Source organism: Sapajus apella, unplaced genomic scaffold, assembly GCF_009761245.1.
Source record: "Sapajus apella isolate SASKATOON/1434 unplaced genomic scaffold, GSC_monkey_1.0 scaffold36, whole genome shotgun sequence".
Taxonomy (NCBI): Eukaryota; Metazoa; Chordata; class Mammalia; order Primates; family Cebidae; genus Sapajus; species Sapajus apella.
The window spans coordinates 15,857,346-15,878,605 of NW_022436976.1; the positions used below are offsets into that span (position 1 = coordinate 15,857,346).

The window sequence follows — 21,260 nt, forward strand, 5'->3', positions numbered from 1 at the left end:
AAAACAAAAAAACTATCAAATGACCAAAGCACAATTTTAAAAAAGTAAAGCATTACTCACAATTTTACTAAAATTAAAAAATTTTAGTTCCTAAAAATAAAGCACAGTAAGTAGTTTTTAAGGGCCATGTTTCTTTCCTGCAATTGCCACCCCAGTCACTTATTGTTAGTTTCAAGTCACAATTAGCTCAGGCTGAAATCTAAAGCACTTGGACATATTGATCAAGTAATTATTTTAGGGGAGGGATAAGATGGTAGAGATGGAATATTTCTAGGAAATGAGTTAAAAAGAAAAGCAAAAATGTCAGCACCTCTAAGATGGTCATAAAGTTGTACTGATGGTTGATAAATTCAGCGTTGAGTGAAAAACATGTACCTCTGGAATGATGACAGCTGGGTTCACAGATTTGCATCACTGGTACCCAACTATTTAAATGTTCACTATTTCAACACTCCAGTGATGTATACCTTTCAAATATTTAAGTATATGTAACTGTGATATTGCAAAGGATGGGAAAAAATACCTCAAGTAGAAAAAAAAATTGTGAAAGCTAAACTAGGACTTATCAAATTGTAATTGTGAGTATAAATATGTGGCCTAGAAATCTGAGTATCAAATTTTAAATTAATAATCGATTGATTGTGATTGTTAACAAACTACCAGATTATTCAGATTTTCCCCCTTAAGTTGACATTAAGTATAAAGTCTCAGGGACCATATTGTGTCTTATTAAAACTGTAGGTGAGCTTTGCTATATGAACAGTATTTGTCATTCATAAACATTGACTGTCTCTCCCTTTTTAAAGTAAATGAAATTGCAAGCAGAATCCAAATGAACAAAACTGTGGGTGGGATGGGGTGGATATAAAGTCAAATTTTAAAATAGCAGATTTTGATTGAAATTGTTTTTAAAACAGACTTACTCGGTAGTGTATGTGGTAATACAAAGATAGGGTTTGGTGCCCTGACTTTACTTCTGTATTACTTTACTAGTTTAAAGTCCCCCACCGCCCCAAAAAAATCATAAAATTTGTACAATCAATACAAAATCTGAGACTTTAAGTCAGAAAACGTATTAAAAGAGCAAGAACACTGCACTAGCTATTAAAGTTAGGCATAACAATCACTGTGAATAATAGGAAATACTTCCAGCTGATTTTAGAATAACTAATAATAAACAAATCTCAATATTAAAGTGCTTTTTTGAAAATGACATAAGCAGGACTGGTTTACCACCACTCTTGTTTCAGTTTCTTTTTTTCTTTTTTTGAGACGGAGTTTCGCTCTTCTTCCGCAGGCTGGAGTGCAATGGCACGATCTCGGCTCACCGCAACTTCCGCCTCTTGGGTCCAGGCAATTCTCCTGTCTCAGCCTCCTGAGTAGCTGGGATTACAAGCATGCACCACCATGCCCAGCTCAATTTTTGTATTTTTAGTAGAGACGGGGTTTCACCATGTTGACCAGGATGGTCTTGATCTCTTGACCTTGTGATCCACCCGCCTCGACCTCCCAAAGTGCTGGGATTACAGGCGTGAGCCACCGTGCCCGGCAGTTTCTTTTTTTCTTATAATAAAATAAACCAGGGTAAAAACCCCAAAATTAAAAGTATTTTTTAATAATTTTTTTTAATACTAATGCTTCCACCTTCAAGTAAATAAAACATGTAAAAAAAGCTTTTATGTAAGAGGGAGAAAAAGTTTCCTAAATCTGGGGACTAAAATTTTTTTGTGTTGAAAGTAGAGGGAGCTGGGCATGGTGGCTCATGACTGTAATCCCAGGCCTACAGGGTTTCACTCTGTTGCCCCGGCTGGAGTACAGTGACACAATCTTAGCCTACTGCAACCTCTGCCTTCTGTGGTCAAGCTATCCTTCTACCTCAGCCTCCTGAGTAGCTGGGATCACAGGTGGTACACCACCATACCCATGTAATTTTTGTATTTTTTGTAGAGTTTCAACATGTTGCTCAGGCTGGTCTTGAACTCCTGAACTCACAGGATCTGCCTGCCTCAGCCTCCCGAAATGCTGGAATTATAGGCATGAGCGACCATACCTGGCCAGTCCCAGAACTTTGGAAGGCTGAGGTGGGAGAATTGCTTGAGCCTGGGAGTTTTGAGACCAGTCTGGGCAATATAGGGAGGTCCTGTCTCTATAAAACATTAAAAAATTAGCTGGATGTGGTGGCATGAGCCTACAGTTGCAGCTACTGGGGGGCATGGGTTGAAGGCTGAGGCCAGAAGATCACTTGAACCCATGCGTTTAAGGCTGCAGTGAACTCTGCATTTCAGCCTGGATGACAAAGCGAAACTCTGTCTCGAAAAAAAAAAAGAGAGAAAATACTAGAATCAAATATTAAACCTCCTAGAGCAAGCTGTTTCACAATTCAAAAGTATGTAAGAGAAGCAGAGAGAGTAAAGAATATACAAATGCATTATTCTAAAGAAAATGCACACTTTCCATTAGAAAAAATTACCATACACAACTCTAATAACATAATACAAATTTCAAAGCCACATTTGAAACTATAAAAATGCAAAATATGTAGTGCCTTCACAGAAAAGAAAAGAATGTCTTCTCGGCCAGGCATGGTGGCTCATGTCTATAATTCCAACACTTTGGGATGCCAAGGCAGGTAGGCTGCTTGAGCCCAGGACTTTGAGAACAGCCTGTGCAATATGGCCAAACTTTCTCTCTACAAAAAAAAAAAAAAAGCAAGGTGCCTGTAGTCCCAGCTAGTTGTGAGGCTGAGGTGGGAGGATGCATTGAGCCAGGGAATCCTTTCAACCAGGGAGGTCAAGGCTGCAGTAAGCCTGGACAACAGAGTGAGACTCTGTTTCAGAAAAAAAAAAAAAAAAAAAAGAATGTCTTCCCCTAGCTACTTTTAAAAATGACCATGATAGACCTGAAGGGAAAACAAATGTGAAATAGCAAATAAATTTTTAAAGAAAATGTTCTCTCCATAAATAACTTTTACCTAAGATAGAAGCTCTCATAGATAAGTCTATTCTGAAAGATAAACACAATTCGAAATAGGCTAAATTGGCTACTTTACAAAAAAAGAAACTTCCTAGGATGTCCGCAAAACAAATACACTTCGCTCTTACTCGACTCCATTTTATAAACAAATGTGCTTGCAAATCTGCACAAATTAACTCAATTTACTCTTACTACAATTTCATCCCACTAATTGGACCTTTCATCTATGTCTTAATAAATTTTAATGGTAGAGACAAGCTGTTCTATACTTTGATAACAGCCTTACTTTCTGTTATGAAACAGAACAGTACCCTTTGGCTAATGTAATTTTTAGGCTTAACATACATTTGGTTTCCTCTCTTTTTTGTGTTTAGCAAAAAGAAGCTCAGAGGGAAGACTTTCATCACTTAAATAAAATGAATATAGTAAATATTAGCTAGACAAGTCCATTACAAAAGGTAGCTGTGCAGCAGTCTCCAGCTGTGAAAGAGGAGACATTTATCACATATTATTTTAGTAATGTACATATAAAGTCATTTTTTCTAAAAAAGCAAATACTTTGACTTAAATGCCAGTGTTGAAAAAGTTAAAATTTTTGCTTTCAATGTATTCTTCTTAAAACTGAAATACAGACCTAATTCTCACATAAATATATATACCTACTTCGTAAAGAAGCTCAATTGAAGTTGATTAGCTTTCAGTTTCCATCAATTTGAGATAAAACATGTTATTGTCTTTATTCCATAAGGTAATAATTTTCACTGTCACTTGCTCAATTTGCACTTACTACATAAATACAATACAGCAGGCTGGGTGTGGTGGCTCACACCTGTAATCCCAGCACTTTGGGAGGCCAAGGCGGGTGGATCACATGAGGCCAGGGGTTTGAGACCAGCCTGGCCAACATGGTGAAACCCTGCCTCTACTAAAAAAAACAAAAAAATTAGCCAGGCATGGTGGCACACACCTGTAATCCCAGCTAATCGGCAGGCTGAGGCAGGAGAATCACTTGAAGCTGGGAGGCGGAGGTTGCAGTGACCAAGATCGAGCCACTACACTCTAGTCTGGTTGATAGAGCTAGACTTCATCTCAAACCGCCCCCTCCACCCCCACCACACACACACTGTATTACAGTTAAATAGTACATTTTTACATATGTCAGTTTATTGGAGTTTACCACAAGCATATGGCCACCTGGATTTTTTTTCAGAATTACTCTTTGCCATTAAACAGGATATACTTTCCTTTTAATACAGGATCATTAAATGTCAATAATGAAATATTTAACTTTAAGAACAACAAATTAAAAAATTACACCTTGCTGTTATTTTTTAATAAATTGAAGTAGGCAGGGTGTGGTGGCTCATGCCTGTAATCCCAGTGCTTTGGAAGGCCCTAAATGGAAGGATAGCTTGAGGCCAGGAGTTAAAAACCAGATTTGGCAACACAGACAGACTCAATTAGCTGGGCACGGTGGTGTGATAACTACTAAGGAAGCTGAGGTGGGAGCACTGTTTGGGCCCAGCATTTCGAGGTTGCAGTGAGCTGTGATCACACCACTATACTTAAGCATGGGTGACAGAATGAGACATGGTCTCTTAAAAAAGAAATGGAAATGAAAGAAGAATCTGTTGTAGGGGGAGGGCTGGTTACTGTAAAATTTTATACTCAACCAATTCATTTCTCCAAAGGTAGGTTGTTACTTCCCACAAAAGAGAAAAAGATGGTTCATTAATAAATCTTCTTAAAAACAACTTACGTGTCTCTTACAATGAGTGCAGGTTGAAAAAAAAAAAGACAAGTTAGGAATTGTGAAAAGCCACTAGGGAAGTCATGGTGTTAGAAAAGTTTTGGAGACAGTCTAGGTTCAAATTCTTGGTCATGCTACTCAGAGAAACTTTTGATGTTGGGTAAGTTTCTTTACCCCTTTTAGCCTCAAATTCCTCATCTAAAAAATTAGTCACTGTGTTAAGTAAGAAATAGCAAATAGAGGTATTAGCACTGAGCCTAGTATGGGCCCAATAAGGCAACTATTACCATTAATGTGAAGACAAGCTGACCAGGGACCTCATTAATAACCTTGCAAAAGCTACTATGGTCGTTTTGCTTCAAAGCCCACTCTTGGCTGCGCATGGTGGCTCACACCTGTAATCTCAGCAATTTGGGAAGCCTAACTGGGAAGATCGCTTGAGGTGGGGAGTTCGAGACTAGCCTGGCCAACCTGGCGAAACTCCGTCTCTACTAAAAAGTACAAAAATTAGGCGTGGTGGCACGCACCTTATAATCCCAGCTACTGGGGAGGCTGAGGCAAGAGAATCGCTTGAACCTGGGAGGCGGAGGTTGTAGTAAGCCGGGATCACGCCAGTGCACTGCAGCTCGGGCCACAGAGCTAGACCTTGTCTCAAAAAAACCAAAAACCCACTCTTTTCCTTTCTTAGTAGGTTAACAACTACTGGTAACTTTCTCGTGTTCGATATTAGTGTAAACGTCTCTACAGAACCGAGGGAATAAAAGGGGTAGAGTTAAAAATCGAATTTTACAGGTAGCAATAACCTGGACTCAGGTAAAAGTGCATGACGCATAATTTGTCAAAGGGCCCTCATCCAACTATTCTACCAATCCTCAGTAGACCTGATGGGGGTTAGAAGGGTATTCACCGGCATATGATTGATTTTTTTTTTTTTGAGACGGAGCTTCGCTCATGTTACCCAGGCTGGAGTGCAATGGCGCGATCTCGGCTCACCGCAACCTCCGCCTCCTGGGTTCAGGCAATTCTCCTGCCTCAGCCTCCTGAGTAGCTGGGATTACAGGCACGCGCCACCATGCCCAGCTCAATTTTTGTATTTTTAGTAGAGACGGGGTTTCACCATGTTGACCAGGATGGTCTCGATCTCTTGACCTCGTGATCCACCCGCCTCGGCCTCCCAAAGTGCTGGGATTACAGGCGTGAGCCACCGCGCCCGGCCCGGCATATGATTTTAAAACAAAATCACTTCAGGCAAAAGAAAAGTCTAGCACCCAGAATAGTACATACTAAGCAGGATTAATCTTAATAACTACTTGTTGAATGAATCAATAAGCTGTACATTTCAAATGGAAACTTTAATTTCCTAGGAAACACCGAGTTATTGAACAAAATTTTCATTTGCTATTATTCTGAACTTACCAAGAGGTCAAGATTCAAGTTTTTATTTTGACTTGATTATTTCAAAAACCGTATGCGGTAGGAATAATCCCTAAAGTAATGAAAACAAGGAATGAGATTTATAAGCGGTTGAGTAAACTGCCCAAAGTTAACATAGTTTGTAAAGTATAGAAGCAGCTAAGATTTGAACTTGCTTTTCAGGGCTCCAAAATCCAAGCTGTCTGAGCATCACTAAAGCTTGTACCACTGCTCATCTCCCTAAACTATCTGGTACACAGAACATTTATTACATTTTAACGTTTTTTGTCTTCTATGTTGCCAGTGCTTCCATTTCACATTACCTCCTTTGCTGGGCTATACCCTCAATACAACGAGAATGGTGTCAGAGTACAGGCCCTAACAACAGAAAATCTGTTTTGCTCCGTACGCCGGAGATCTGGCGCCACCACCACAAGCGACAAACACAGGCTGGGGTCCAGAAAGGCTGCCGACCGCGCCCAGATCTCAAGTTTTAGTCAAGGCCCACGTTCACACTAGGAGAGGGGAGAAGAGAGGTTATCTTTCCCGATACCCTCGCCACGGTGGAAGCACTGAGGAGAAGGTTGGAGTCGCAGTAACAGTGCAAGCAATAAACCCGAATGTCCCTCTTAAGCCCGTTAAACGCACTTACTTGAGCGAAGTAATTCTAGGACGGTAGGCCGGCACCGGCAACGGAAAAGGCTTCTCTGTCCTCCAGCCCAGGGGCTGGTGCTGACGACATCTGGGCTGCGCCGCAGAGAGTGAAGGCCCAGTGCGAGGCCGCGATCCCAGCGGACGGAGCGCGCGCTCACGAAAGGGGCGGGGCATCCCAGCGGCGTCACCTTTAAGCGTCATGGGCGGGGCTGCAGTTTCTGGACCTGGGACTTTGAACATGTCGCGCATGAAGCGGGTGGCGGGGCCGGATCCCCGCGCTGGTTTCAAAGCAGGTGGAACAGACTGCAGTACCTCCGTACCCCAAGGGCTATTGAAGGCAGCGAGGAAGAGCGGCCAGTTAAACCTGTCGGGTAGAAACCTCAGTGAAGGTAAGACCCGAAAGTACGACCCTATTGTGTCTCTTGTCAGAAATCCTTTGGCCCAGGCGGCTTCCCTTTTCTCTGGGCTGGCTTTGGCCCCCTTTCTCAGACTGCTAGCCAGAATTTCTGTGCTCTGATCTAATCGCTTTACTCATTTCGACCGGCGTGGTCAGCCTAGTTCAATTCCTTCCCAGGTTCCAGCAATCTCTGTTGATTGCTAAAAATACGATCTAAATTTAAACGGGGTGCTTTCTGGGATTCCCATATTCTGTGGGATGAACAACATAATATGTGACGAAACTAGCTATCAGATCACAGGCAAATCTTTTGTTTCTTTGGCCCTTATTTTACTTCTCTTATTTTGATCTTCAAGGGCACTTACCAAAGCTAAAATTCTATATTTTATCTGCTCCTTTGTGAACCTGCACTGTTGCCTGCCGAGACGCCTTTCTGAATGCAACTGTGCAGAGTCCTAATTACAAGGAACAATGAGCATATTTTTTAAGTTGAAGATCAGGATAGATGCCACACAAACTGTTTGAATGTGGGGACATCCTGAGAAACCTGGTAAAGACCAACAAACACAAATCTGGATACCATGAATAAATGGCCGGATGCTCTTCTGATTGTCCTGTGTGTGTGTGTAAGAGAGAGAGGGAGGGAAATGGAGAGATGGAGAAATAGAGCATTCTTCCTGTAATGTTTTTCTTCATTTATATTTAGGTTGTAAGACTAATTAAAACCTTCCATTTTTCTTCTAATGATTGCTTTCTTATTGTGATAATTATAAAGTAGATTAGGCAAACAGATACTTGCTGGATGAATAAAAGGACATATGAAAAAGAACCCCTACTCTGCCAAAAAGAGTTTTCGATCAATGGGAACTTTTTCAAACTACAGTTTGAAAAAGTAAGCATTTTCAAACTACAGTTGTGCATATGTATATACTTGGTTTCCCCAAAACCTGGAAGATTTTTCTCTAAACGTGCATACTTAAGTATCGTTACTAACACTCTGTTCTCTTACCTGTTTAATTTTTAATAGCGTTTATTACTATCAGAATTTGTATCATTTATGTTTTTTGTCTTCTCTGCGCTCCAACCAAAAAGTTAATTCCATGAAGTCCATTCCGTGAGATTTGTTTTGTTCATTGTTGTATTTCTATCACTGAAAATAGTGCTTGAAAATATTGATATTTTCAAGTGATAGAAAATATTCCTTTTTTTTTTTTTTTTTTTTTTTATGGGGGGGGTGTTTCGTTTTTCCCCCCCAGGCTGGAGTGCAATGGCGCGATCTCGGCTCACCGCAACCTCCGCCTCCTGGGTTCAGGCAATTCTCCTGCCTCAGCCTCCTGAGTCGCTGGGATTACAGACACACGCCACCATGCCCAGCTCAATTTTTGTATTTTTAGTAGAGACGGGGTTTCACCATGTTGACCAGGATGGTCTCGATCTCTTGACCTCGTGATCCACCCGCCTCGGCCTCCCAAAGTGCTGGGATTACAGGCTTGAGCCACCGCGCCCGGCCAGAAAATATTTCTATCACTGAAAATAGAGTCTTCTTAAATATTGTGGAAGCAATAGGTAAATGAATGAGTATTCTGAAATCATAATTGGTGTGCTAGAATGTACTTACTGATTAGACTCAGGTGGTTTAGTCTGTTAAACCTTAAGAGAGCACATGGATTTTGACCCTTACGTCTGTAATGATATGGATAAGAACTGCTTAGGTTATTGTTGTGTAATCAGAACCTAACACATTACCTGGTACATAAAATGATTTTAAATGAGTGAATAAACAGTATTTCATAGGAGGGAAAAATATAAATGGGAGAAGCTCATGGTATTTGTGGCTTTTATATAAAAAAGGAATCCCTGTTATCATAATATAGAAGGTCTTTCCCTGTCTGCCTGTATGTATCCTTCAGTTTCGTCACTTGTCACTGAACTTTTGATAGGCAAACCAGTATGATTCTGAACTATTTGTGGCTCCTTACGGGGTTGTGCTTATCTTCCTATTTTTGCTCACATAACATTGAGATGGTTAATCATTCTGTGCCCTAATTTCTCATTTATTATGCAGGAATAATAACAGGACCTATTAAGGTTTAAATGAGATAATATGAGGTAAAGCACCTGGTATGTAAAAAGTACACAGTACAAATTCACCATTGCTGTCACCATGGCAGTAACCTTGTAACTGGTTTTCTGGAATTTTTTCTTTACATCTCACTCTTGCTACTCCAGGGGCTGAGGCAGGAGGATCACTTGAGCCCAGGAGTTTAAGGCTATAGTGCCCTATGATTGCACCTGTGAATAGCCACTGCACTCTAGCCTGGACAGTATGGTGAGACCCTGTCTATAAACGACAACAACAGCTACTCTGATTCTCTAAATCCTAGTGTCATTACCAAGAGTCATTTTTCCAAAACAGAATCTTATATCACTCAAAACATTCAATGACTTCCCATAGCCCAGAAGATAAAGTATAGGTAAAGTTTTTTTTTTTTTTTTTTTTTTTTTTTTGAGACGGAGTTTCGCTCTTGTTACCCAGGCTGGAGTGCAATGGCGCGATCTTGGCTCACCGCAACCTCCACCTCCCGGGTTCAGGCAATTCTCCTGCCCCAGCCTCCTGTGTCGCTGGGATTACAGGCACGCGCCACCATGCCCAGCTAATGTTTTGTATTTTTAGTAGAGACGGGGTTTCACCATGTTGACCAGGATGGTCTCGATCTCTTGACCTCGTGATCCACCCGCCTCGGCCTCCCAAAGTGCTGGGATTACAGGCTTGAGCCACCGTGCCCGGCCAGTATAGGTGAAGTTTTTAGCACAGCATATGAAAGCTTTTCTAAACTTTTCCCTTTACTATTTACTCTGTGGCCTCTTTTCAGCATCCTATACTTTAATAATGACAGTAGCTCACACCTGTAATCCCAGCACTTTAGGAGATTGAGAGACAGGAGGATCACTTGAGGCCAGGAATTCAAGACCAGCTTGGGGCAACATAGTGAGACCCCATCTCTACAAAAAATAAAAGAATTAGATGGGCATGTTGGTGTGCGTCTGTAGTCCTAGCTGCTTGGAGGACTGAGGTGGGAGAATTGCTTGAGCCTAGGAGTTCGAGGCTGCAGTGAGTGCTATGATTGTGCCATTGCACTCCAGCTTAGGCAACAGAGTGAGATCCTGTCTCTAAAATAATACTAATAATGATACTAACAAAAATTACCTTTCCTCAAAACAACCATACTTTAAAATTTTTTAAAGAACTATTTTAATGAAAGTTGAGCAGATGGTACATTATATTCCCATATACCCTCTGTTTCCAGCTTCCAGTTTCCTGTTATTAACATCTTGCATTAATATAGAACATTTGTTATAATTGATAACCAATATTGATACATTATTATTAACTGAAGTTCATATTATTAACTGAAGTTTGTTAGGGTTCATTCTTATTGTCATACAGTTCTATGAAAGTGACAAATGCATGTAATGTATCCACCATTAGAGTATCATACAGAATAATTCCACTGCCCTAAAAATTCCCTGTGCTCTTCCCATTCATTCCTAACCCATCTTCCCCTGAACTGTGGGCAATCACTGATCTTTTTCTTATTTCTATAGTTTTACCTTTTCCAGAATATCTCTTAATTCAAATCATACCAGTAGGTAACCTTTTTGAACTGATTTTTTAACTAATCAGTATGCATTTAAGGTTCATCCATGTATTTTTGATGACTTAATCATTTATTTCTTTTTATTGCTGAGTAATAGTCCATTGTATGAATGTACCATTTTGTTTATCCATTCACCTTTTGAAGGACATCTTGGATACTTCCAGTTTTTGGCAATTATGAATAAAGCAGCTCTAAACATTCATGTTCAGGTTTCTGTTTGGATATGTGTTCAGCTCATTTGGGTAAGAGCCTAGGAGCATGATCATTGGATCATATGATAAGTTCTTACTGTTGATCATGTTTGTCTTTTTATGCCACTTGTTTCTGCTCAGTCACTGATTATTCAGTGCATAAATGACATATATAAATAGGCTGGTGGCTTGTTAGTTATGATTCTTAAATTTTGTGTCATATGAAATATAGATAAATGCTGCAGAGGTGTTTTTGACCTGGTCAAAAGTAAGTACAGAAAGTGATTATTTTATTTTCTGATAAACTTTTACTAACTTGTCCCTTGTGCTGATTCCTTGCACATTACTGTATTTTAATATATGTTAATTTAAAAAGTCTTATCTTTATTTTTATCCCCAAATATTATTTCCTCAAATTATGAATTACATTCAAAAGATATTTAGGTTTTTTTTTTAATTTTTTATAGACAGAGTCTTTATGCTTTATGTGTCACCCAGGCTGGAGTGCAGTGCCTCAATCATGGCGTACTGCAACCTCAAAGTCCTGGGTTCAAACTATCTTCCCTCCTCAGCCTCTCAAGTAGCTAGGACTACAGATGTGTGTGCCATCAAATCCAGCTACTTCTTTTATTATTTGTAGAGACTGGGTCTCACTATATTGTCCAAGCTAGTCTCGATCTCCTGGATTCAAGCGACCCTGCCACCTCATCCTCCCAAAGTGCTTGGATTACAGGCATGAGCCACCATGCTACGCTCAAAAGATATTTTAAGACATGGCTTCTTTCAGATTGCACTCTCTCTCTTGCTGTCTCTCTTGCACATGCGCGCTCTCTCTCTCTCTCTTTCTCTCTCTCTCTCTATATATATGCAGTAAGATATTTTATGTGAAATATATGAGATAAATATAAAACTATTTTGTATGCTATAGGGAGTTACACAGATACTTATTCAAATAGCATTTATTATTTATCTACTATCTATGTTTCTTCCAGATATAGTTGCAGAGGAAATAAAGATTAATGACACTTTCAAACAGTTTATAGTCTCATAAATGTTTTAATGTAAGCTTTATTTATTATTAATAATTGTATTTGTTAAACAAATAATTTAAATTTTTATGTTATATTTTAATTCTTTTTCTCTCTTCACATTTACATAGTCATATTTGTAGAGTTTTTTCTGTTCCTTCTTTTTTTAGAGGTAGGATCTCATTCTGTTGACCAGGCTAGAGTACAGTGACATAATAGTTTATTGAACCTTGAATCCCTAGGCTCAAGTGATCTCCTGCCTCAGCCACCTGAATAGCTGGGACCACAGGCATGTACCATTATGCCTGGCTAATGTTTAAACTTTTCACAGAGATGGGGTCTTGCTATATTGCCCAGCCTGGTCTCAAATTCCTGGCGTCAGCAATCCTTCTGCCTTAGCCTCCCAAAGTACTGGGATTATGGATATGAGCCACTATACCTGACCCCATTCCAGTTATTTCTCCATTGAGGAAACAAAACTTAGTCTTTAATTTTTACATATATAATGAAAAGCACTTAGAATTCTGTTGTTTCTTGCTCTTAGATGGTAGCCTCCTTAAATAGAAATTTTCTTAATGGAAGCTGTACAAGGGCAGTGAGAGATTTTATTAACCTGATAGGATTATTAACTAGACTGTTAACTCAGTCCAGTACAGTGATAAAGAGCAAACAGGTAAACATGTATAGGTATAGTACGTCTTGAGGGTATTAACTTTTACCCATAACTGGAATCTGGTTACTCTTTAGGGTGTTTAGGAATACAGTTGACCCTTAAATAATTCAGGGATTATAGGGCTCACTCCCTTGTGCAGTCAAAAACCCATGTATAACTTTTGACTCCCCTGAAACTTAACTACTCATAGCTTACTGTTGACTGGAAGCTTTACTGATAACATGAACAGTCAATTAACATGTATTTGTATCTTATATATATATTATATACTATATTATTACCAAACTAAGGAAAAGAAAATGTTATTAAGAAAATCATAAGTAAGAGAAAATATATTTACTGTTCATCAAGTGGAGTGGATCGTCATAAAGGTCTTCATCCTCATCATCTTCACGTTGAGTGGGCTGAGGAGGAGGAGGAAAAGGAGGGGATGGCCTTGCTTTCTTATTGATAGCAGAGGCAGCAGAAAATGCATATATAAGTGGACCTGTGCAATTCAAACTCATATTGTGCAAGGATAAAGTGTACTTTCTTTTTGTGGGCTCTAATTCTTTTTTGAAAATGCCGTTTATTATTTTCTTGTTTATAAAAGCATGTCTGCTGTAGAAAGATTAGAAACTACATAGAAAAGCATAAAAAGTGAAGAAGCCAGCCAGAGTTAATCACTGTTAATGTTTTGGAGATTTTTCTTCTAATACAGTGTGTGTGTGTATCTATGTATAATTTGACTTCTACTTTTTATTTAATTTGGTTTATTTATTTATTGAGACAGCATCGCACTCTGTTGCCCAGGCTGGAATGCAGTGGTAAGATCACAGCTCACTGCTACCTTGACCTCCTGAGTTCAAAAGTGATCTTCCCACCTCAGCCTCCCAAGTATCTGAGACTACAGGCATATGCCACCATGCCTGGCCAATCTTTATATTTTTTGTAGAGATGAGGTCTTGCTATGTTGCTCAGGCTGGTCTTTAACTCCTGCACCCAAGTGCTCTGCCCACTTCAGCCTCCCAAAGTGCTAGGATTATAGGCATGAACTGTTGTGCCTGGCCCTACTTTTTATTTTTAACAGATTTAGAATTGTACTGACTCCTGTTTTTCTGACTTCTGTTTGTACATTTAATTTTTTAATTTTTGTTTGTTTGTTTGTTTGAGACGGAGTCTCTCTCTGACACTGGGCTGGAGTGAGTGATGCAGTCTTGGCTTACTGCAACCTCTGTCTCCCGGTTCAAGTGATTCTTCTGCCTCAGCCTCCCTAGTAGCTGGGACTACAAGTGCACACCACCACGTCTGGCTAATTTTTTGTATTTTTAGTAGAGACTAGGTTTCACCATGATGGCCAATATGGTCTCAACCTCTTAATCTTGTGATCTGCCTGCCTTGGCGTCCCAAAGTGCTGGGATTACAGGCATGAGCCATTGCGCCCAGCCTATTTGTACATTTTGATTGTCACTTGAAAAAAATCTTATTTTTAGTAGCTATATGATAGTCCATCTTATGACTACCTGTGTGTCCATAATAGTCCATCTTATGACTATATATGACTATGTGTAATAGGACTAATTAATATGTATTAATATTTAAACATTCAAATTTTGTTAGCAATTTTTAAGCATCCATTCTATCAGTTCTATAACTTATTTAGAAAGATATTCTCAAATAGAAATAATTGTTAATAACCTCAAAGAAAAATATTGTGTGTGTAAGTGACAACTCTCTTTATGAGCAGCAACATGAGAAAATATTGTCAGTTTGGTTCAATACAAATGTTGCAGTTCTTTTTCATTGGACTAGATAAAATGAAGATGGAGTTGTAAAGGAGGTGTTGATTGTTACTTTCCAGTTGCATGACCATGGCAGAAAAGTAGTGCAGGAAGGTTATTGAATGATTATCTAAAACTGAGGAAAAGTAAAAGGTGCCAGAGTTTGGACCAAAAGAATACTGTAAATTCTAATGGAAACTGTACTGTTGATCTGAAAGACAAATTGGTAAGAGGACAATTTATTAAACAAGCCATTTAAGTTAGCTTGGAAACCAATTATTTGAAAGGGAAATATGGGCATAAGGCTATCCTGCCTTATTTTGAGGAGAGCAGTTTTGTTAGTTTTTGTTTGTGTAATTATGTAATTAAGTCTAGGGCACCTAAGCATTAAGAAAGCATACTGTTTTAGGATAATGAGAATTTGCCTTATTCAGTATGTGTAGTTTGTTAGGACAGAATAAAAAGTGTGACAGAGTCGAGTGTGGCAGCCCATACCTTTAATCCCAGCACTTTGGGAGGCCGAGGCAGGTGGATCCCTTGAGCCTAAAAGTTCAAGAGCAGCCTGGGCAACAAGGCAAAATCTTATCTCTACTAAAAATACAAAAATTAGCCAGACATGGTGGCACATAATTGTATTCCCAGCTACTTGGAAGGCTGAGGCAAGAGGATCACCTGGGTCGGGGGGTTGAGGCTGCTGTGAGCTGTGACCTGACCACTGCACTCCAGTCTGGGCGACAGTGAGATCCTGTCTAAAAAAAAAAAAAAAAAAAAAAGTTAACACAAACTATATTTACTAAGGTTTTAAATAACCATCTTAAATCTATATAAACCATGTTCTGTTTTACTATTTAGCTTCATTCTGTATTTTGACTATTGGTGGTTTAATAGAACTTATTGTGATATTTCTAAATAGCTAACGAGGATTAAGCAAAGTATCTAGGATATTTTAATAACACACAATTCCAGAAAAAACTGTGCTTCCAAGTAAGCTGATTGTTAAAACAAGCTAATTCTTAAACAATTCTTAGAAATTAAAGCAAGAGGAAAGCCCATATGTATTTATATATGTATGGATTACATATACACACACATATACATGTGTGTTTATATATGTGCCAGAATCTTAAGATGAACATTTAATTTTTTTTATTGTACTTTAAGTTCTGGGGTACATGTGCAGAACGTGCAGGTTACATAGGTATACATGTGCCATGGTGGTTTGCTGCATCCATCACCCCGTCATCTACATTAGGTATTTCTCTGAATGCTATCCTTCCCCTATTCTCCCAACCCCTGCTAACCCTCCTCTATCCCCTCACCCCCTGACAGGCCCTAGTTCGTGATGTTCCCCTCCCTGTGTCCATGTGTTCTCCTTGTTCAACACCCACTTATGAGTGAGAACATGCAGTGTTTGGTTTTCTATTCTTGTATCAATTTGCTGAGAATGATGATTTCCAGCTTTATCCATGTCTGCAAAGGACATGAACTCATCCTTTTTTACGGCTGCATAGTATTCCATGGAGTATATGTGCTACATTTTCTTATCCAGTCTTTCATTGATGGGCATTTGGATTGGTTCCAAGTCTTTGCTATTATCAAAAGAGCCACAGTAAACATACGCGTGCATGTGTCTTTATAATGGAATGATTTATAATCCTTTGGGTATATACTCAGTAATGGGATTGCTGGGTCAAATGGTATTTCTGTTTCTACATCCTTGAGGAATTGCCACACCGTCTTCCACAATGTTTGAACTAATTTGCACTCCCACCAACAGTGTAAAAGCATTCCTATTTTTCCACATCCTCTCCAGCATCTGTTGTCTCCAGATTTTTTAATGATCGCCATTCTAACTGGTATGAGATGGTATCTTAATGTGGTTTTGATTTGTGTTTCTCTAATGACCAGTGATGATGTGCTTTTTTTCATATGTTTGTTGGCTGCATAAATGTTTTCTTTTGAGAAGTGTCTGTTCATATCCTTTGCCCACTTTTTGATGTGTGGTTTTTTGTTTTCTTGTGTATTTGTTTAAGTTCTTTGTAGATTCTGTTTATTAGCCCTTTGTCGGATGCGTAGATTGCAAAAATTTTTTTCCATTCTGTTGGTTGCCAGTTCACTCTAATGATAGTTTCTTTGGCTGTGCAGACGCTCTTTATTTTAATTAGATCCCACTTGTCTATTTTGGCTTTTGTTGCCATTGGTTTCGGTGTTTAAGCCTAGGTTTTCTTCTAGGGTTTTTATGGTGTTATGTCTTATGTTTAAATCTTTAATCCATCTTGAGTTAATTTTTGTATAAGGTGTAAGGAACGGATCCAGTTTCAGCGTTCTACATATGGCTAGCCAGTTTTCCCACCATCATTTATTAAATAGGGAATCCTTTCTCCATTCCTTGTTTTTGTCAGGTTTGTCAAAGATCAGATAGTTGTAGGTGTGTGGCATTATTTCTGAGGCCTCTGTTCTGTTCCATTGGTCTGTATCTCTGTTTTGGTACCAGTACCATGCGAACATTTAATTTTAGTCTATTAAAATCTAGGGAAGTCTTTGTGTTTGGATTACAAGACAAGGAACTTGATTGTTAATTGAAAGTCCTATTCCTGTTTCTTGATTCATTAAAATAATGATTAAACTTTAGTGCCTCAACCTCTTGAAATGTATATGTCAAGTTATTATTACCAATGTCAGCTTTTTTGATAAATTAGTGCAAATTTAAATTATTCCTTTATTATTGTCATACTCAGCCATTTGCATTTTAATATGTTTCTTGAGTAGGAGAGGAAAAGGAGGAGTTAGATAACAAGTGAACACCCTCTGTCATAGATACTGTCATAGGAAAAAACCAGACTGGGAAAAATGGAATTACAGTTTTGTTAAGACTTGTCTTCATCATAAAGCTGAAGGTACTCTCAAAGTAATAAATTTGGGTATATTTTTCTCACAGAGATTGGTAAAAATGTTTTCCTTTTCATACGTTAAGCATTGTTTCATTTTTCTTACAGTGTCCTTCTGACCTTTAGGGCAGAACAGTTCCCATTATGCTTTCTAACTTAATGATGGCCCAGATGGTCTAAATCACAAAGATATATCCCTTTGAGTCAAACTCAAGCTGCAACTAAGTTGATGCTTTTCATATAACTCTTTATATCTTTGGGATGTGTATTTGTGTGTATTTTTTTATTAAAATTTGAAGATAAACTGAAAGTGAGTGTGCAGTATTGTGCTTTGCCAGTATGAGGTTCTTTAATGTATGAGTCTGTTGGTGGCCATGAATAAACTACAATGGAGAAAACTGGAATGCTTATAGATGAGCTTTCCCTGATTTTTTACATAGTGATTTGATTTCTTGGTTTATTCTTTTAAAGTGCTCATAATTGGTTATTCAGTGAATAACATTTGTAGGATAAGCTGTTATCATCAGAACACTACTCTAAACCTAGCATAACCCTTTTTGTACTACTGTTGTTAGGTCCAAGCATTTAATTGTCAATGGGGACCTCTCATTTAATCAACAAGGAAACTGGGGACCAGAGAATACCATATTAAGGTTACCGAACAATATGATTAGTTGCAGGGTTTAAACCACAACCTTAGGTCCCAGACTCTTAGATTGGTGGTTTGAGATACCATACTGTGTATCATAATTTAACATGTTTACTGTTTTTTAGAAGACTGGAATTGACATAGGCTAGAATATGGACCTTAATGGGAATTGGGTATGATTTTCTGCCTTAAGGAAATAGTTATTATCATTACTATGGGTGATCGTGATGTCTATGTAATTGTCTAAAAAAGTCAAAAAAAGATTTTTAAATCTCATGGTTAGTTGCTCCTATAGTTTACTGGCTACACATTTTTTTTTTTTTTTTTTTTTTGAGATGAGTCTCACTCTGTTGCCTAGGCTGGAGTGCAATAGTGTCATCTATCTTAGCTCACTGCACCCTCCGCCTTCCGGGTTCAAGTGATTCTCCTGCCTCAGCCTCCTACGTAGCTGGGATTACAGGTGCCCATTGCCATGCCCAGCTGATTTTTGTATTTTTAGTAGAGACGGGGTTTCACCATGTTGGTCAGGCTGGTCTCGAACTCCTGACCTCAGGTGATCCACCTGCCTCGGCCTCCCAAAGTGCTGGAATTATAGGCATGAGCCACCGTGCCTGGCCACATTTTTTTAATGCTTCTGTGCAAACACCATTTTAAGCATTTTAAAAATTTCTTCTCTGTCTCTTTACCCATATCATATAAATATCCTCCCCAAATTAGATAGTTCTCTGTGATCAACCCATCTGTGAGTCCTCATTTCTGTAGTTAGCTGTTACTAGTGGAAAAAAGAGTAAGACAGTTTGCTTAAAAAAAAAAAAAAAAAAGCTGGGGAAGGCCAGGGACCAGGTATGATTGCTCATGTCTATAATCCCAGTACTTTGAGAGGAGAAGGTGGGAGGATCACTTGAGCCCAGGAGTTCGAGACCGATCTGAGCAACATAATGAGACCTCGTCTCTACAAAAAAACTTAAAAATTAGCTAGATGTGGTGGCACATGCCTGTAGTCCTCATAGTTCTAGCTACTTGTGAGACCGAGCAGGAGGATGTCCTGAACTTGTGAGTTCAAGGCTGCAGTGACCTATGATCATATTCTGCCCTCCAGCCTGGGTGACAGTCTCTCAAAAAAAAAAAAAAAAAGAATAAAAAAGAAAGAAAATACATCTTTCCACCCCGCCCCCCGCCAGTACTTGTTAAGGGCCATGTCGTCTATTGTGGAAGCTTGTACTCAAGTTGACTTTTTAAATGTTAAATAATCAAAATTAAATAAAATTAAATATCAAGTTCATCAGTAACTTTAACTACATTGCAATGCCCAGTAGCCGTACGTGGCTAATAGCTATCATACTGAATAGTGCCAATGTAGGGCATTTCCATCATTGTAGAAAGTTCTATTAAGCAGTGCTGCTTAAGGATATTGTATCTACCCTGTGATATAGATTATATGTGTATATTTTCCCCATAGAATTGCCTTGATGTATTACATCATCTCTATTTTAAAATTATTCTTTTTTGGGGTTAACATTATTGAAGTATCATTTACAAAGAATGTATTGCATCAATTTTAAGTGTATGGTTCAATGAGTTTTGACAAATATATGCAATCATGGAACCACTACTGCAATCAAGATATAGAGCATTTCCAACATCTTGAAGAGTTTACTTGTGCCCCTTTGCTGTCAGTCCTACTGTTGGCTCCACATAACTACGGATCTGTTTTTGTCAATGTAGATTAATTTTACTTCTTTTACAATTGCATGTAAATGAAATAATACATTTGCAATTTTGTTGTTGTTGTTGTTTAAGGCTTCTTTTGCTCAGCATCATGCTTTTGAGGTTCATCCATGCTGTTTACATCAGTTGTTCTTTTTTTTTCTTTCTTGAGAGCTTGCCCAGGCTGGAGTGCAGTGGCACAATCGTAGCTCATTGCAACTTCAAACTCCTGGTCTCAAGTGATCCTTCTGCTTCAGTCTCCCAAGTATTTGCGACTACCGGTGTGTGCCACCATGCCTGGCTAATTTTTTTCTTTTTAATAGAGACAAAGTCTTGCTATTTTTCCCAGGTTGGTCTCGTACCCCTGGGCTCAAATGATCCTCCTGCTATGGCCACCCAAAGTGCTGCAATTATGGACATGAGTCACCACACCCAGCCAGCGGTTTCTAAAATTGTTGAATAATAGTTCATTTTATGTATAAAATTCAATTTGTTTATCCATTAACCTGTTGATGGACATTTGAGGGGTTTCCAGTGTTGGGCTGTTATGAATAAAATTGCCATAAGCTTTCTTGTGTAGTCTTTTTTTTTTCCTTAGAAAGAAACATTTCATAGGGACTTACAAACAGAAGGCATGTCTGTGTCTTGAGCAGTGGTGGGATAAGATGGTGGAGCTCTGTGCTTCATGTACAAGTCTTTGTGTAGACATCAATTCTGTTGAATCCATACCTGACAATGGAATTGCTATATTGTATAGCAGTAAGTATACGCCCTGGCATGTAATCCCAGCACTTTGGGAGGCCGAGGTGGGTGGATCACTTGAGGCCAGCAGTTCAATACCAGCCTGGCCAACATGATGAAACCCTGCCTCTACTAAAAATACAAAAATTAGACAGGTGTGGTGGCACACACCTATAAGCCCCGCTGCTTGTGAGGGTAAGGTAGGAGAATTACTTGAACCCGGGAAGTGGAAGTTGCAGTGAGCTAAGATTGCGCCACTGCACTCTAGCTTGGGTAAGGAAGTGAGACTCTGCCTCAAAAACAACCAAAACGCATTTGTTTAACATTATAAGAATTCACCAAACTGTTTCCCACTAGCAACATTTGAGAGATTCAGTTGTTCCACATCATTACCAGCACTTTGTATTTTCAGTCTTTTAAATATTAACCATTCTTGTGGCTATGTTGGAGCAGCTCCTTGTGGTTTCAATTTGCATTTCCTTTAAAACTACTGATGTTGAGCATCTTTTCCACTGCTTGTTAGCCATTTATGTATCTTCTGTTAAGTGTTTGTTCCAATTTTTGTCTTTTTTTTAAAAAAAATTGATTTTTATTCTTAACAAGACTTTGTATGTATTTGAGATACAACTCCCTCTCAGATATCTATATCAGTACCTATCTAATATTTTCTCCCAGTGTAGCTTATTTTCTTTATTTTCTTTTATTATTTTATAATTTTTTGTTTTTTCTTTTGTTTTCTTCCCCCCCCCCTTTTTCTAAATTCTAGCTTATTTTCTT

The 21,260-nt window shown here is 38.8% G+C and overlaps 2 protein-coding genes across 12 annotated transcripts in view; one reads left to right on the forward strand and one right to left on the reverse strand.

Moving 5' to 3' along the window:
• SRSF11 (serine and arginine rich splicing factor 11) overlaps window positions 1-6,919 on the reverse strand; it is a 46,777-nt gene extending 39,858 nt beyond the window's left edge. For 6 of the 8 annotated variants that reach the window (XM_032296608.1, XM_032296606.1, XM_032296609.1 and 3 more), the window contains exon 1: window positions 6,789-6,916. The gene's annotated coding sequence lies outside the window, so the exon portion shown is untranslated. Of the gene's footprint in view, window positions 1-6,788 lie in introns of all 8 variants that reach the window. The other 2 variants (XM_032296602.1, XM_032296604.1) reach the window with 1 other exon arrangement.
• The window catches only part of LRRC40 (leucine rich repeat containing 40), a 70,619-nt gene continuing 56,255 nt past the window's right edge, over window positions 6,897-21,260 (forward strand). For 3 of the 4 annotated variants that reach the window (XM_032296598.1, XM_032296599.1, XM_032296601.1), the window contains exon 1: window positions 6,897-7,179. In XM_032296598.1, the coding sequence (XP_032152489.1) occupies window positions 6,990-7,179 (190 nt within the window). In that variant the 5' untranslated portion in view covers window positions 6,897-6,989. Of the gene's footprint in view, window positions 7,180-20,340; window positions 20,502-21,260 lie in introns of all 4 variants that reach the window. The other variant, XM_032296600.1, reaches the window with a different exon arrangement.